Source organism: Chroicocephalus ridibundus, chromosome 3 (assembly GCF_963924245.1).
Source record: "Chroicocephalus ridibundus chromosome 3, bChrRid1.1, whole genome shotgun sequence".
Classification (NCBI taxonomy): Eukaryota; Metazoa; Chordata; class Aves; order Charadriiformes; family Laridae; genus Chroicocephalus; species Chroicocephalus ridibundus.
Window position 1 is genome coordinate 53,414,714 of NC_086286.1, and position 17,618 is coordinate 53,432,331.

At 35.2% G+C, this 17,618-nt stretch overlaps 1 protein-coding gene across 10 annotated transcripts in view; it reads right to left on the reverse strand.

Annotated features, from left to right (window-relative positions):
• Positions 1-1,160: 1,160 nt before the first annotated feature.
• The window catches only part of QKI (QKI, KH domain containing RNA binding), a 161,335-nt gene continuing 144,877 nt past the window's right edge, over positions 1,161-17,618 (reverse strand). For 2 of the 10 annotated variants that reach the window (XM_063329184.1, XM_063329180.1), the window contains 4 exons: positions 13,840-13,927; positions 11,224-11,496; positions 8,481-8,555; positions 1,161-3,825 (listed from right to left, as the gene is read on the reverse strand). In XM_063329184.1, coding sequence (XP_063185254.1) covers positions 3,809-3,825; positions 8,481-8,555; positions 11,224-11,496; positions 13,840-13,927 — 453 coding nt within the window. In that variant the 3' untranslated portion in view covers positions 1,161-3,808. The other 8 variants (XM_063329182.1, XM_063329178.1, XR_010070310.1 and 5 more) reach the window with 7 other exon arrangements.

The following is a 17,618-nucleotide window of genomic DNA, read 5'->3' on the forward strand; positions in this document are numbered from 1 at the left end:
GCAGAAGTACAAAAAAAATAAAAGTTACTTAAAAATAGCATGGCGTGAAGAAAATAAGGCACTTTTGGCAAGGAAAACCCCCAGATTTTGTATTTCAATGTACGGTAATTCTGTCTAGAAGTATTTTGTGCTTCAAAATGTCACGTGATGCAACAGTGAATCAGGTGCCAAAACCAACAAATCACCAATTCCTATGAGATTAACTGCAACCTCTGAATGGTTCAACAAAGAATCAAACTGGTTTCTGTACACCGTCACGATTTACCAATGCACTGGCATCTTTGCTCTTTTGCTGTGAGCTGACAGTAATTATTTTAGAGAAAGAAAAAGAAAGTGTGGAATTAGTAATGCAGATGCTGAAAGGCAAGTGGCAAGACTCTACAAGAAGAATGCCTCAAAAAAATGCTACTTTGTTCCCATTTCTACTGGCACCTATTCCCCAAGGTAAAAAGGCCAGAATGACCAAAGCCAACTTAATAGTAGTGTGCAGAATGTCAGCCGACAAACAACATAAAAACAAGTCACGTTGTGTTATCTGTGGTCACGTTCTTCAGGGTTAGTCCAGTAACTCAAGACTTTACATTCTTCCGTCTTTATTTGTTTATTTTAATTAAACATGTAATGGTTAATAAACAGACATAGTCCAGAGTTAGTAGGTTGGTATTATAACATTTATTAAAATAATGCTATGGGTTAATAGAAACAGCAAAGAACCAAAGAATTAAAATGCAAGCTATGTAAAAACCCAACTAAAACCCAAATATGTCTAATGTATTCATCCAGTAGCTAACTAAAAGCCCAAGAAAGACAACACTCCCAATATAATAAAGTACTGCAAAACAATTGGCAATTTTTCAGTTATCAAAATTGTGGGTTTTGCATTTTGTATCCTTTTTTCTCAATCAGGAAAAAAATTCTTTTGAATGTTATATAACATACATATAAAACAAGATAGAAAAATACATTATAAACTTGTAACAATGGCTGTAAATACATTATCTTACATGTTTCTCATAGGCAATAGGTTGGTTATGGTACATACATAGCATGAAACTACTAAGATAATAAAGAATAGACAAATACATGTCATCTGTACGGTTACATACAAGCGACACTCCCATCTACCCACTCTAAAAAAATTACATAATACTGTCAGAAAGAAGTCTTAAAACTACTTATTTTAATAAAGAAAAAGTCATTAAAGAATGATAATACTGAGAACCAAGGCATCCAGAGATTTCAAAAGTCATGCTTATTTTTTTTTAAGTTGATCCAAAATTTTGTCAACTAAGTTTTCAGAAGTTTGTTCAGAGCAAACGTTACTTTCACATGTCACACATCTATTTCATACACTTCCCCTCCCCCCCCGTAAAAGACCTTTGATAAACATCTAAAATGTCCAGGTTTTATCATAGTTGAGATGAAACTGGATCAAATACTGGTATTGTTTTAGCAAATCTCTCTTCAAATGTTCGAGTGTCGCAAGTTTATTCAACCAACCAACCAAAATAAAATCAAAATGGCACAGCATATACTGTAAGTAAAATCAACACAACTGTATGTGTAACAGGAAGACAAAGCCGGTGGCACAATAAACAAAAAGCTAGCTGAATACGGAAGGATGAATGTCTATTGCATAGTAAATAAACTGATAATTATTTCCAGGTGAGACAAGATGTTAGATGAGGTCACCATGCAGGTGCTTAAAAATGTAAGCCCTCTTAGCTTACTATTGACCTTTCATTTGGAAGCTGTGAAGATTTGCAGGAGGAGAATAAGTTGACAAGAGGGGAATAAAGTTATCACCTGATATTTGCCAAGTTTAGTACTGAGCCCCACACAAAGTAATACTTAATGTTTTCAGAATTAAATACTGTGCGTTCAACAGCTTCAGCTCTTGCAATTGCCCAGCTGTATGAATCTCATGTGGAAATAAAGGTCAAAAATAAAGTACAGCTGGACTTCAAACAATTAGCTGATGCCTCTCTCCTGCTTAGCTTATAAAGAAAAGCCAGCGGGCGGATCTAACAATAGTCAAAGAAGAGCTGAAAAATAAATAATGCGCATGCTGTTTGCCACTGCAGGAGCTGCTCGTAAAAACCGGGGACACGCTCAGACTGTAACTGAAAACTAGCTAAGCTCTTTCAATGTCATTATCCACCGAACATCAGTTTTCTGGGCGACGACAAAGCCTCCTATATTTGATGTGTATTTATTCTAACCAAAAATCAAGAAAACTCCTCTCCATCCCTGAACAAAAACGACATACTTCCAGCTCTACAAACATTTGTCAGCTAATAGTCTCATCTAGCATGAGGCGGTCTGCATCACAGAACCCTTTGGTTTACATTGCACAAGTACGGCATTTGCTATGATTTAGAAAGTGGAGTGGCTGAAATAACGATGGGCTGGTTTGACAAAAACTTAGCAAATATTTTAGGTAACGAGATTTTGGCAAAGTCACATCACACTAGTATGGCAAAAATCAGGTAATTAATATGGTCAACTCATCATTTGTCTTTCCTCACAGCTTCTTTCACATACTGGGCGACTGAGTGGCATGCAGTAACTTGTCTGAGGGAGAAGCTGATTATACAAGACATTTGACTAAATGACCATGAAGAAAATAAGGCACTTCCTTTTCTTTAGACTTATTCCAATACTTAAAAAATAAAAAAGAAAGACTAAAAGGCTCTTTTGGTCTTTTGTTTCTTGACAACCACCAGAAAAAATCATTTAATGAAATAAAGGGTTTCTTTGTTCTTTTTTTCTTTTTTTATAACACTTGAAAGTATAAAATGCTACATTTCCAAAAATATATTTTTTTCTGCACCAGCACCCTTGTATAGTAAAAGTATCTACTTTTTTGTTCATTTTGTTTCAATGCACTACACTTTATCTACAATTTCATTACATGTATACAGCAAATAGGCAAGCATGGCTTTTACATCCTTAATGAATTTTTTTTCTATACAGGGAGGTTTAAAAAAAATATTTGAACAGTTTGCCCAGTAATGTGACACATAATGCATGTACCTTGTTCTCATGTAATCTTCCGAGGAGATTAAAATATGGTTAAAATAATTTAAACTCAGATTTTGCTTTAATAGTGTTGCTGTTTTGTTCTCGGCATTAACGTAGTTCTGAAAAGTCATCGGAATCTGCATTTCATGGCACACTTTCCTTTAAAACGTCCAATTTGGCAGGCAATAGAAAAAAGGCGGCAACGTCTGCCCTTTGAGGGCACCGGTAGTGACTAAACAGCGTATCAAATTTTGAATACTTTTTGGAATCCCTTCCCCAATGACATCCCTGACCAAAGGTTCATGCATGATGCATCATCACACAGTACATTCAGAGAGAGCTTTGACTTCTTTTTTTTTTTTTTTTTTTTTTTTTTTTTTTTGAGAAGAAAAATATTCCTAGAAGTCTCTCACAGTAACTGCCTCTGTCATCGGGTAGTTAAGGGACATCTGTCTCCATCTCGTGCGAGGCCTCCTTACCGTTCGCTTGGGGCGGGACACTAGAGGATGATCAGTGCGGAGGGATGAGTTGGACCTTATTGCTTTACTACTATTCAGTGCAGGTTCTAGAACCACTTTCACCCAAACAGGAGAACAACAAAAAGCGGAGTTGGAGGACAACAATTTCTTTGTCTGTTTTGTTAGATGGTAAGACGAACGGACAAGTGCCCCAGCTCGCTGCACTGAAGACAGGCAAGCAAAGGCGTTTACCAGTTAACTGATCAGCAGGCAGGCATGGTCAGGTCATCATTGGGTGAAGAGTTCAGAGGTCAGAAGGTCATAGGTTAGTTGCCGGTGGCGGCTGGGTGGTTAGAAACAAAAAAAAAAACAAAACAAAAAAAGAAAGAAAAGATAGAGAAGAGATTAGTTCCAGCTAGTGACGGCTTAATGACAACATGAAAACTAATCACAACTAATAAAAAAAACAAGCATGTTTAATTCTGACATACTGATCGACACCATCTACAGAATGCAATAAAATCATGACAGCCCTCCATCATGATTTGGACACGTGAAGGAGAAGCCCGCTCCCACAAAACCGGTTAACAGGAGAAATAGAGATAAAATACGACTAACGACTAATGGTTAGTAGCAGTCGATGAAGGAAACTGGAAAACAAAAAACGATGAACAGTTTTGGAACTGGGTAGAAGATTTCTGGAACAACAGTCAGTGCGCAGCATCAGTATCTGACTGCTATTAAGCATTAGTACCTCCCCAGGTGCAAGCATTAAAGCAACTATTAATGATGGATGTGATTATTAATAACTGGTTGTTAAAAGAATGGAGTCATCTAAGGAATTCTGGACTTAGAGAAACAATTTGGTTCAACAAACTATGGGCCAAACAAAGGGTTTTTGTTCAATAAATTTTTTATTGCCTTTCATTTATTCTATTTACAAACAACATGGAATTTCTTGGCCTCATGATACAAAGCAATACTAAACTGAAGTCTAGCAATGTAGGCATCATCGTGGGAACCAGGAAAACGCTCAGCCTGCTACTTTAGCCAGCATTTTCCCGTTCAAAATACTATTTTACACATATAGGACACTTATAAAATGCACTTGCATGTAAACACTGTAAAAGTCCTGCCATTTTAAAGTCTATACTTAAAAAGCTCTAAGTACATCAAAAAATAGAGAAAATATCTAATTGATACTAATAAGGCATTTTAAAACTACAAACAGCTCTCTTTATTCATTTTCAAAGCTAATACTCTGCAAATACAATAAAATCTGACATTTCATATACATTCCTGCTTTATATTTTTATATTTTAAAAGAAGCCACCTGTAAATACTATTTTCTTTTGCAAAAAAAAAAAGAAAACCAAAACAAAAACAACAACAACAAAAAACAAAAACAAAAAATAAAACCCAAAAACACAAACAAATTACAGTAAAACATAAAAAAGTTCTCAAGTGGAAAGTTATCATTCCCAATGTTCTTGAGCTGTTCCTTCTTTAATCATTCTCTCACATTCTCCTTCACCAAACTTGGTCCACTTAACAGTAGTATGATTTTTTTTATAGTTTTTTTTTTTAAGACTCATTCAACAGCTTCATTATAGCTAATAAATTCTGAGGTTGATAAAGTTTTTGTACTGTTGCCATTTTGACTAAGGCAGAGGAGATGAAAGTGAGAAAGGTATTCAGTGCAAAGTCAGATTTGTGCCATTACATAAAATGAAGTCCAGTAGGTGTAATATTCACAGATAGCATCGATTTAGCAATCCTTCCTGTGGGCTGATTTACTTTCACATAATAAAAATGGCCTATCATTTAGGATACAGTTCATAACACTATGAAAAATTACTGCTGTAACATAAATGAGACCACATGCTCCCTGAATTTTTTCAGAATCATGCTAAGTGGGATTGGTTTAAATTAAAACTTCTCTTTCAAAAATAAGCAAAAATAAAAATAAATATTTTTGTGTGGCACAATCTCACCACTTTACAGGTATACTAGAAACAGAGTCTTAAAGCGTTTTGAGACCGATTACAATTTTGATTAAATGGTATTAAAATTTATATATAAATTATGTGACAGTTGGTCTGGATAAAACATTCAAGAAAATTCTCAGCATTAATATTTCTTGTGGAGTTTATAATCAAAGCAAGCTACCTTTTAAAAATACCAGTACACCTGTGATACATCCTCTGCCAAGTCTCTGGCCTTCTACAGTACACACAGGTTTGTCAACTGTGCAAAACCATTTACAGTTTATTACAATTAAATCAGTCAGTCTCTCTGTTATATGCATCAAATTCAATTTTGTATTATTTATAAACTGGGGTTTTATTCTGAGTTAAAATGAGCTATATTTTTCAACCCTTCACCAATTCTAAATGCTTAGTTGTAAGAGTAAAACATTTACACATTTGGGGATTCTTGCTTTAAATGCAGTGCTTATCTCTAAAAAAAGAAAAAAAACCTATGCAAAGAATAAAAACCTACTTAAAAAGTGAATGCAGTAGTACTACAAAGTCATTTGAAAGTTGATGTAGAACTTAAAAAACCCCAAAACTTTAGACCCAATGAATGCAAATATAGATTTAGTGACATTTAACGATATCAAAAAAAGTTTCTGCATTGAAAAAAAAGTATTTCGGTTTGCTGACATTGTTTTTCAAGGCCACAGCTATAGAAGTATATTGGTGACAGAACAACCAAATAGGTGAATATGGTAAATACTGATAGTGTTCTAATTCTGTAACATAATTTTAACATAGTAAATGAAACTGCTTTACTGCTGAACAAAGTTATCTTCAAAACTTTTTGTGAAACTGTTAAACCTGTGCAGTGATAATCTAGGATTTAAAATTCAAAATACAATGAAGTACAGTTGTAAAATTAACTTTGTGTAAGTTTCTTAATACACACTGGGATTATTTAGATAAGACTTTAAAATAATGTTTTCCTGAAATATCAGCATGGTTTTCATGCTGTAAGTGAGAGGTATGCATGACTTATTCCACAGGAGATAAGCCATGTGTATTTATTTATTTACTTAAGACACTGGGCTTCCAATACGGCTAGATATGAACACAGAATTATCAGAAAGTGGCTGTATTTTAAAAGAAGATGAAACGATACCATTTAGTAATTTCAATTATAAGCGACCCAGACAAAACATCTAGGCCCTTTGCAAAGTATTTAAAATCTATGTTGAGTAAACATTACAATGATGAACTTAAACTACAAAGTGGTATTCCTGCCACCCCCCTCCCCTAATGCTTTATCAGTGTATTTACTGGTTGTCTCAGGCAAATATTTAATTAAACAAAAAGGCAGTCTCACCCGTCACCTGAAACTACCACTGCAGATCATGAAAGACCATTAGCAAAAACTGATTTTTGCAACATCAGGTCAAGCTTTCAAAGATAACCAAATCCTTACCACCCATTACTCTTGACAGAGACAGGTTTTAATCTTTTTTCCACTTCCTTTTTTTTCGGTAAACATGGGCTATGACCTTATCCTGGTTATACCCTGTTGCCCATTGAAGAGTTATCAAGAAATGAGAACAAGCCAATGGGCTGTAGATAGTGTGCAGTGATATAAAAGAAGAAGCAATCTTCTAGAAAACTTTAGTGTCTTATTATCAGCTTTACGCTTTCTGTAAAGCACAAGATCCTTACATATGAAAGATAAAAGTGTTACCTAAATAGAGCAAATATCCAGGAGTGCCCTTTCAACTGTATTGATTGAAATCTGTATCGTTTCCTGTAGTTAATTTATGGGAGGCTGTGAGAAGTGAAGTGTAGTCAATGTTAGGAGATGTCAGATCTGTCACCTGAATTTGACTTTTGAATATTACAATATCATGGGAGCCTGCACAACACTGATTTTGATGAGAGCAGAATAATAATACTTGGCACATAACGCTTTGCATCCTCAAAGCCCTGTACAAAACAAGAACCCCCACAACACCCCTGTGAGGTAGGGAAGTATTATTATCCTTATTTTACAGATGGGAAAACATACACAGAGAGATTAAATGACTTGCCGAAACCCACAGTGAGTCAGCAGCAGGGATGGGATAAGAATTCAGCCCACACACTGCTTCCTAGCCAATGTCAATAAACCGAAAATATCACTTTTCTCAATAAGCTTAGATACTTCATTCAGGGGTCCAAAGGCATTACACTTGAGGAACAGGAGAAAAATGAAGATTTACTTTCCATTCAAGGGTTAAAGAGAGATGCCCAAATATTGGATGTCATCTCACCAACAGGACTTCAAAAGTTGCTTCTCCTTCAGGTTACACATTTTAGCAGCAAAAGGCAAATACCAAGAAATAGATTTTGGTAAAAAAACCAAAACACCCTCCCTTCCCCCACCCTTAGTAATTCAAACTCAAACAACTTTTGAAGTATTATCTTCACAGCCCTTACCTTTCTGAATTCAGTCAGGTATCTGAGAACATGCATCCTCCTCATAATATACAGTACAGTGGCTCAAAAGTTTATTGGAAAAAAAAAGGAATCTAAATCTTCAGATTTCTCCAGACACAGACAGGAGGCATTTATTCCTTTACTTCTTTCTCATTAAGCAACCATCCATTCATTTTATTTTGCAACACCAATCTGATACTTCCACACCAATTAAAAGAACAAACTGGGGGGGGCACATGACCAAATTAATTATTGCAGCACTGAATTCATAGTGTTTCCTGTTGCAGATGGATCTTTACATAGTTTTTAAAAGGGAATCAGTTATAGCATTTATATTGAATAGATCACAAAGTGTATATATATCATTGAGCTGGGAAAGTCAAGTTAAAACTGCAAGCATTCCCAAAACTCTAATGAAATATTAACTAACCAGATTTTTGAGGAAAAAATAATGAATGGGTCAAAATATGGTATTTGGTTAACCAGCTGTGGTGTTGCAAATCTCATGTACACTCAAAGCACTTCTTACAAACAAGAACTGCAGAACTAAACTAACCTCGGTCTGCGGTCACAATCCTTTGGTAAGGATGGACACGCATATCGTGCCTTCGAACTTTAGTAGCCACCGCACCTAGTTAAATTGCAATTACCAAGACAAAGTTAGAAAACATTCAAAGAAAACATTAACAGCAGGTTTATCAAAATGGATTTAAATGATCATTAACTACAAAAGTTCATTTTAAGAAAAGCAACAAGTTAAGGCACAGTAGTTTCAAATCTTAATCTTAAAAAAGAAGTTTATCTGTGCAGATTAATATTGCATTTATTTTAAACATCCTGGCCTTAACCTGTTTAATCCATTCATTTACAATCCCAAAATTACAGTATTTCATGAAATCTATTAGACCCAAGCACATTTAAGCTTTACTAGTCACATATTCACTGAAGTGCCTTTCTTGCAGCAGGACTATTTTAAATAATGCCATCTTTTAATACTGACAATTATTTGCTAACCTTAAGATCACTTCCAGTTCTACCACAAAAAAAATAAATTTAAAGCAATTCTTCAAGCCTACAGATTGTGATTTTAAACTTTAAGTCAATAAGTATGAACTGCAATGAATTAGGTGATTAGTAAAGCAAACACTATATAGAACACTTAGCAGTCAGTACACTACTATACACTCATAAATTACAGCTACTCTGTAATAGTAGGAGCTAACCCAAATTAATAGCACTATTTTACTTTAAATCTATGTGCAAAAAAGTGCAAGTAAGTCACTGACTGCTAGGCCAAGCTTTTTTCAAGGCTGCTGAAACTAAGCATTTGTTAAAATTCAGATCTGATGAAGGATCAGTTAAGACCGTTCTTGAATTCTTAGCCTTTCGTTGGGAAAGCCATACCTGAAGATAAAAGGAAGGGAATTAAAAGTTAGTCACCAACTAAAATTTGATCCCAACACCAATACCCCCAAAAATACTAATAGGGGTGTATTTCTTTGCCATTTTTAACAGAATTATTTTAAGACGCCTTAAAGGTCTGCCACAAAAATATAGCATACTATTAATAAGAATTAATGTAGTCTGAAATAAAACTCAACGAGAAACTAATTTAACTCAATTAACTCTATACAGTTGCTCAGATAGTAGAGTAGATGTATTAAGAGTTACTGAGTCTATGCTACCTAAGTGGAGGTGTGGTCTTTTTTTTTATCCCCCCCCCCTCCCTTTTCCTTTTTTAAATAAGATTCTTTGGTGAGTTTAGGGCACTACACCTGTAATAAGCCCAAAAGTATGCAATGTTTTCAGATACCATTTTAGGAGTAATTTTCCCCTCCTCTCTCTTTACAGAAAACTCAGTGAGAAATCAAAGTTCCCCTCACTGTATTAAATTATTACTATGGGATGACGTATTTCTTTATTTGCTTTTAACTGAAATCAGGAGAGAGGTGTGCCACTAACTAGCAACAGATAGCTACTGTGATGATGCCTGTAACAGTGACTTTACCCCAGGATGTTTCAAAAGTGGACTCACAGATTGGGGGGTGGAGGAGCTGGGGAGAACATTTACATGTTTGAGGGAAATCTAATAATTATCATATGCTCACTGAATTCTGGCTATGGGGTAATGGAAAACAACCATAAGCTGCTCAAGGACAGACCCACTGCATACTTTTGTCCTACTAACATTTTTATTATTGATTCACTAATCCTGAAAGGCAGAAGTCTGAAAAAGTCTGAAATCATTTTCTTTTTTACTATATAAAATATAATGTGGGAACATGCACACATACAGATAACAAGTATTTGTCACGTAAGTGAAACACTGATTTTTTGCAATACTTTCAACAAAATATTGACTTTGAACCTTTTTGTCCAGTGTTCATTAGAGATGTTTAGAATTTGTGTAAATCAATAACTGCCACTAAACAAACTAGGATCAAAGTCCTATAAAATCAACATTATGCAGCACCAAGGTCACATGCAATTCAGAACAAGCTGAAGAGAAAATATTATTTAGATTGTGTAGAGGGTAGGGAAGGAAGAAACTATTGGAACTGCTTGTTCCATATTGACCAGTTAAATGAATTGTCATGGCTGCTTTATCATTCTTGCCTCACACAGCAAGTCAATGAATGACAGACATTTCAATCCAATGTATATAAAAGAAGCCATCAGTAAAGTTGCTAATTGTATCATCCTTTGGTCAGAATTTAGCCTGCTTTATATTCATTCACTGAAATTATTTTCTGCTTACAAAATAATTTACAGCTTTCTGACACTGAGGAGAGATTTATCAGTTGTGTACAAAATAAAGAAGCAAAAAACCCAACAAACTGAATAAAGACCTTTCTACTCTCTTCGGCTTTGCTACTAAAAAAGGTATAGCAAAATAGGAAGTTCTCTCTTCCACAGATTACTGGAAATTAATTTGTATTGAAGACAGCACAAACAAATCTAGTATTTATGGGAGCCCAAATGACACATAATAGATGTCAACTTCTATTTGTTTTTTTCTTCCCTTGCCTACGTATTCACCATCTAGTGTCATAAAAACATTAAGATTTCATTTTCAGTAACCTTATTATTATACTAAACACACATATTTAATAATGCAAAACATGTTTAAAATGTTTTGGAGTTACACCATTTGAGCAGTTTTCCTAGGCATTTTTGATATACCTGAGACAAGCTTGTTGCTTCAAACTCTTTTCTTTGAGCCCCATGACCTCTACCTTGCACATACAACAAAAGCATAGGCAACACAGTCTCCAGTCATCCGCGTACACAGATCTTACCTAATACACCACTAGGTTCAATAGGATACTCAAGGATTGATGTAGCTGGTGCCAGCGTGTAGGGGTATTCATATGGTGTGTAAATTAAACCAGCTTCGGGTCCAGGTGGAACTATTGCAGCGGTGGGATGAGGAGTTCCGTTTGGCATGACAGCGGTTTGTATTTGTCTGATCAAAGGCATTATGGTAGGGCCAGCTGGCGTAGGAGTACGCAGGGCAGCTGGTGGGAGAACAGGCGCAGGCCCAGTAATAATCCTTGGAGCCTGGGCTGTTGCTGCAAGAGAAAAGGCAAGGGCTGCTACAGTAAGCAAAGAAATTCAGAGGAAAGTGTGGAGATAGCAGTACAAAACGTGGAAAGAATGGGAAAAAAGGGGAAAAGTAGGAAAGAAGAAAAATAAAAGGAAATCATTAGTACATGCGCTGATCACACAGTGCCAAAGCACACCATTCAAATGCAAACAGCTTTCCATTTTCCAGTGTGATTAAGTATGAACATGCAAAATAAAAAAGCCATTGTAAAACAGTGAGGTAGATTTCTCAAACAGGTTACACAGCACAAAAGCTCCATTTAGACCGTATTTCTTCATTTATGCTATCAAGACTGCATGAGACCAAGATGCATGCAGGAGATACAAGGAAAATACTGTCATAATCAAATACAGAGTACAAAATTTAGTGCAACCATAGAGTCCACAGATACTCAGTTATGCAGAGCTGTCGTATGAGTCCACAGTTTTTATACATCCTAAAATTGTATTTAAACATATACGCAATTCCAGTTTCCAGGATTAGTAAAGTTAAAGACGACCTAGAAACACAATGCCTCTCCTCTCCTACTCTAGCATTAGTAAAATAGACTCAAAAGTTACTTCCATATCAAATTCCTCAAAATAAAATACTTTCTTTGTATTAGAAGTTCACTATGGTCTTGCTTAGGGTGAAGGAAAAAGGTGCCTTTATTTTTTTCTCCCCCCAAACAGTGCTAGCACATTTCATTAAGTGTTATTTGAAGCCTGTTGGCACACAAGATGAACAACTTCTTAAACGCTAACACATCAGCTGGTAACAGTCAGTCTTGAAGGTTTATAATTTATAGATTTCTGCACATTACTGTTGATCTATATTGATTTAATTAACTTACAGGTGGTCTGAAAAAAGAAACGTGAGGAAAGTTTTTCAGATCTGAGACTTTTGTTTAAAAAAATAAAAGTAATTAAAAAAACACAAGTGCTCAGACTTAATGTATAATTAAAAAAACTAAACCCTTAAACATTTTCATTTCCTTTCTTAAAGGGAAATAAACCAATACAGCTTCTACATCTTCAAGTTTTCATTAAAATCAAAACACAATCAGTGAAATTGTCTTATTATCAAGAAGTGAATATTAGTGTGGAAATCTCTAGTCAAAAAATGAAAAAAAAAATCCATCTTCCCACTTACACTGATACAATAGACCAATGGGAATAGCTCAAACAAAAAAAAAGTTCACGTTAATGCAAAGGTTTCTATGCAACACTTTGCACCAATTTAAGCTAATCCGTCAGCTATTTTACACATAAATTTGTAATAATTTAGAGACTAAAATATATTTAAAAGTGATCTAGCTTTAAATATTACTGTGTTCATTAGAGCTGGAAGATTTACCGCTACCATTGTAGCGGTAAAAGCCCTTGCTCATGGCTCTTTTCAAATCAGAATAATTACACTGGTGTAAGCACTCTCAAATTGACCTAACTGCATTCCAACCTTTAAACATATTCAACATGGAAATGGTGACTGTGCGGAGAAACAAATTTGCAAATATCAGTGGGCCCTTAGTGAAAAGACTGATTTAACTGTGCTTACATTTGACATCTGTATCACAGCTACAGCAAAAATTTACTTTGGAACAGTATCAGCAACTACAGTTTCAGGAAGAGAAATGAGATTTTCAACTAGAGAAAATAATTTGTATCACACATAATAGCTATATGCTCTCATTAGTAGGTGTATGTAATTAATTTTCAAGTGTAAACCTGTGCATACATGCATTTGCAAAAGCATTCTCACACAAATGTAATGGAAGAAATCATAAAAATGGCTCATTACATCACTGATCCCTGTGAACTCAGCTGTGAAATCAGTTGATGAATTGTTGGAAAAACATAACATTGGGGGGACGCATGCAAGCAAGATGAAAGGAAGGAATATAATACAGAAAAATGTATTCACAGTATCCTGAACATCTGTAATGTTTTCAAATTAAGTCTCTAAAAATAAAATGGAAAAGGAGTCCATTGTCCTTCATATGTATTAAGGAAAGAATGACTGTAAAATAGAAAAATCTGGCTTACGGGTTGAATTTTCTCAAACTATATATTTGTAAATATTTCAACCCAGCCATACTGTTTAAAAAAAAGAGGGGTCCCGGGGGGAAAATCCAAACAAAAAAAAACCCAAACTGACATAACTTATCTCCAGAAGATCTTTTGGAATGGCTACCTACTGTCCTGTAGGCTTTTTACTTCCCTCCAACCTCCAACACAGTTGTACTGCACGTTTGCCAAAAAGTAGCTTTAGGAATCAAAACCTGCAAATATTACTACGGCATTGACCCTCGAGCTTATGACATGCTTACGTGATTTGATGTTGGCATCTCTGTAGGTGCCATTCAGAATTGCAAGCTCCATCAGCTGCATCTTTTTAAGGCTGTCTTCTCCTTCTGCCTGCACGTGAAAAGACGAGAATAAAGTCAGGGTTATTCATTCACTAGTGAACAAGATTTAAGGGACATAGAATAAAATGCCTTCAAGTTCTAACCAAGCAAAATACCTGCGTACCATTAGGAACAAAACCAGTAAGCTTTGTTAACATTTCCTTAAATTAAGTACAACTTGCATGTTGTCTATCATTAAGTGGTGTTGATAAATATCTTAAGAGTTTTGAAAAAGGCTCATACCATAAATTACAAAAATAGGGGTAATGTAAGTTGTGATTGATAGAAATTGATTATGGAAATTTTTTCTCAAATTTCAGTAAACGTTTTCATGTACTCCTAAAGGTATCTTTTAAAAAATTGTATTATTGGGCTAGAGGAAGAACAGACACCACAGATCTTAAGCAACTTCCAATTTATTGTAACTTGCTCCACTAAAGTTGATACTGACTACTTCAGCGGGGGGAGGCAAACAAAAAATAAATAGCCAACTTCGAGTAGCTTTCCAAACAAGATATCAGAAACTGCTGTAAGGCAGAATTTGTAATCCTGGCACATGTAGATGTATTCTGATAGGGATATAACTATTATCTTCATAATGTACATTATTCTTGTTTTTGCTTCAATGTAAATGACTTCCCTGAAGTTATCTACTCCTGCAGCTTGCATAAATATTGCATAGTATTCAGTAAAAAAAAAAGGTAAAAAGGCTCACTTTTCCAGTTACTAACAAAAGTATTTCTAATTAGTACAATTTTAGTTTAAAGACCAGACATTTTCTGATCTGTCTTTCCAGAAATACTACCATTTGTTTATTCTACATCCTATCAAGCAGAAAAAAAGATTATGATACGGGAAACCCAAGAGAGATGGTCAGTGTGTACTTTGATGTTAAGTTACCACCTTGCTACTTGTATTGAATGACACTGCTGAAATTCTCACTCAGATGGAAAAGAGGGCAACTTCACTGTCAGCTGCACGGCATTCTTCCTTTGATAAACAGGATTTCTTATATGTTTACTTATCTTGTATATTCACACAATGTTTCCCAGACATTTGCAATGGCATTTCCCAAGATAATGGGAACCTGGATAATAACATACTGTGCCGTCCACTCTGAAAATATTAAAGTCTGATTTCAGAGAGAGTTGTTTACCTGACTAACTCTTAAAAGATGGTTTGAACTAGGACTTCCAAGAGCACGTGTGATTACAAAAAAAACAGAATAAAATGCCACAAAGAATAGCAATCACCACCAATAATAATAAAAAAAAATTATTGAATAACTTTGTGTCCATTACAGCACTGCACCAATGAAATGTCATCTCAAACTAGTTAAGAGTTAATAGGATTATCTATGTGCACTGTTCCAAATGTGTAGGGAAATATTTTTTCAGGCTAGTTTGCAGCAAAATATTGTTATACATACTTTAACTCCCAAGCTACGGAGAAGGGATTTACTAAATTACAAGACAAAAGACATTTTTAAATTGTATCTAAACAAACATAATACTTAGTGTGAGGTATGCTCAAGGACCACCACCCCTTGCAATGGCAACTTTGAAATCCAATTTTTATCAACAACTTAACATAGTAAGATGGGTCAACACTAAATTACTTTCAGATGTCAGAAATGAGAGTCTTAATTGTAATACTGAAGAGTTGCACAAACAAAGATTACACACAGCACGTAACAATTTATGTTGCTGATAAACATTCAGAATATACTGAAAGTTAGCCATTTTCTTTATATATTAAATACTGTGTGACAGACCAAGCCAACACTAATATTGAAAAAGTAAATACACATTCAATTAACATTTTAACTACAAATTAATTGTACAGTTAAGTACTGTACTATCCAGAAACCTCAGACTCCACAGTCATTAAAACAAGACCCTCTGGAATACAAAATGTACTGATTATAGCATGCTTAATACGACGTACTCAGAACGGACTTACAATTTACATTGAAAATAAATTATTTTTTTTAAGAAACTATTATTCTATTGCATCTTTGCTGATAACTCACCTGGACGATCATGATGCAACAAAACCAATTCCAAATCTATCTGCCCATCCAGAGCTCAGAAATTCTTGTCATTCTGGACATACCTTATCTAATTTATTTCATCAATAAAGATTTTTAACACATTGATTCCTCTTTTCCTCTCCCCCCATAATGGTTATGCTTTGTTATTGGCTTTTTGCTTGGGTTCCTTTATTTATTTATTTATTTGAAAGTGTGTAACAAAAAAACCTCCTCACAATGTCAGCTACATCCCCCATATAGCTCCATTAATGTTACTAAAATTGCTCACTTCCTTCAAATAAGAGTTCAGGTGATTGATCTGACACCATTAATGAGTCTCAGTAAATGCTGAATCTTACATTCCACTTGCTAGGATAATTTTAGTAACTCTAATCCCAGATTTTGCACCACAGTGAACATTTCCCAAATGTAACTATTTATGGGATAATAATTTTAAGGCAGAAAATGTTTTTTCCCTTATGACATCCCAAAAAGAAGGGGTTATAACAACTTAAAAGCAATAAAAGACAGACAAAGTAATTGTTCTTACATTTTGCTACAGGTCACTATTCTTCCTATGAGAAAAGGCATTGCAATTATCTAGGTTTTACAAACTATGTTTACAAAACTAATAGTTGCCTTCAGCATACAAAGCAGACCAAGTCCTTTTATTTTTGAGATTTACTTCTCTGGAGTACTGCTCAGCAGTTGATAAACTTTTGCTCTTTTAAACAGTCTCCAAAACATAGTTTAAAACTTTTATTTAAAGATTGTATCAGTGATAATTCACAGATGTCAGATGTGGACTTGCATTAGTAGACATTAATGCAGTCTTTCAGCTTCTGGTATTTTGTTTTTTACAGCATTAGATAGAGAGAGAAAAAAACAAAAACAACACAACCCCCCCCTTTAAAAATATCTTTACTGCTGACCACAAGGGCATCGTTCCGACTCCTCCCAGAAGATGGCACTGTTTATTATACAATACTATCTCCTCAAGACATGGGTGCTTACCACTATTTGCACCACCCTACTAGTACTGCTCAAAATCCTGCTGCCCTCTCACACCCTAAACATGCAACAAGTCACTTGCCACCAAGCGGTCAGGAGCCTTTCAAATACGCTGTCACGTCCTTCATTCTCTGGTAACAAGCCCTCCACATATCGGTGAACATCGTTCACCAATATGCCAAGCCCTCACATTTCCAAGAGCTGGGATAGAGCAATGGGCACATGTTTTTGCCTGCCCTATCCTCTCTCTTCCTTGCTGACAGCTGATCAAACGAGGCACACCAACGGAATCTAGCTTAGCTCCAGGCATTTCTGCAGGCACTCTCTGTTAAAGCAAAGAGAGGTTGCATCAGGGATGCAAAGGCAATCTCTAAAGGGACAGTACATTACCTGTACAATAGCTACAACAAAGCTTAGTCATTTGTACCAAGAAGAAGCTACTTTGAGCAAACATCAATAAGGTCACTGAAAGCCAGATTTGCATAACTAAGTTGAGGCTCAAACGATTGACTCAAACCTCTCATCCTCTTAAATCTCCAGTGCTTTCCTTGTATTTCTCATGTACAAAATAACATGCAGATTAAGAAAAAAAAAACCAAAACCTTAAACGGTATCTTGAAACATAATTCTTTAAATGTAAGCACTTGCAATTGCTCAC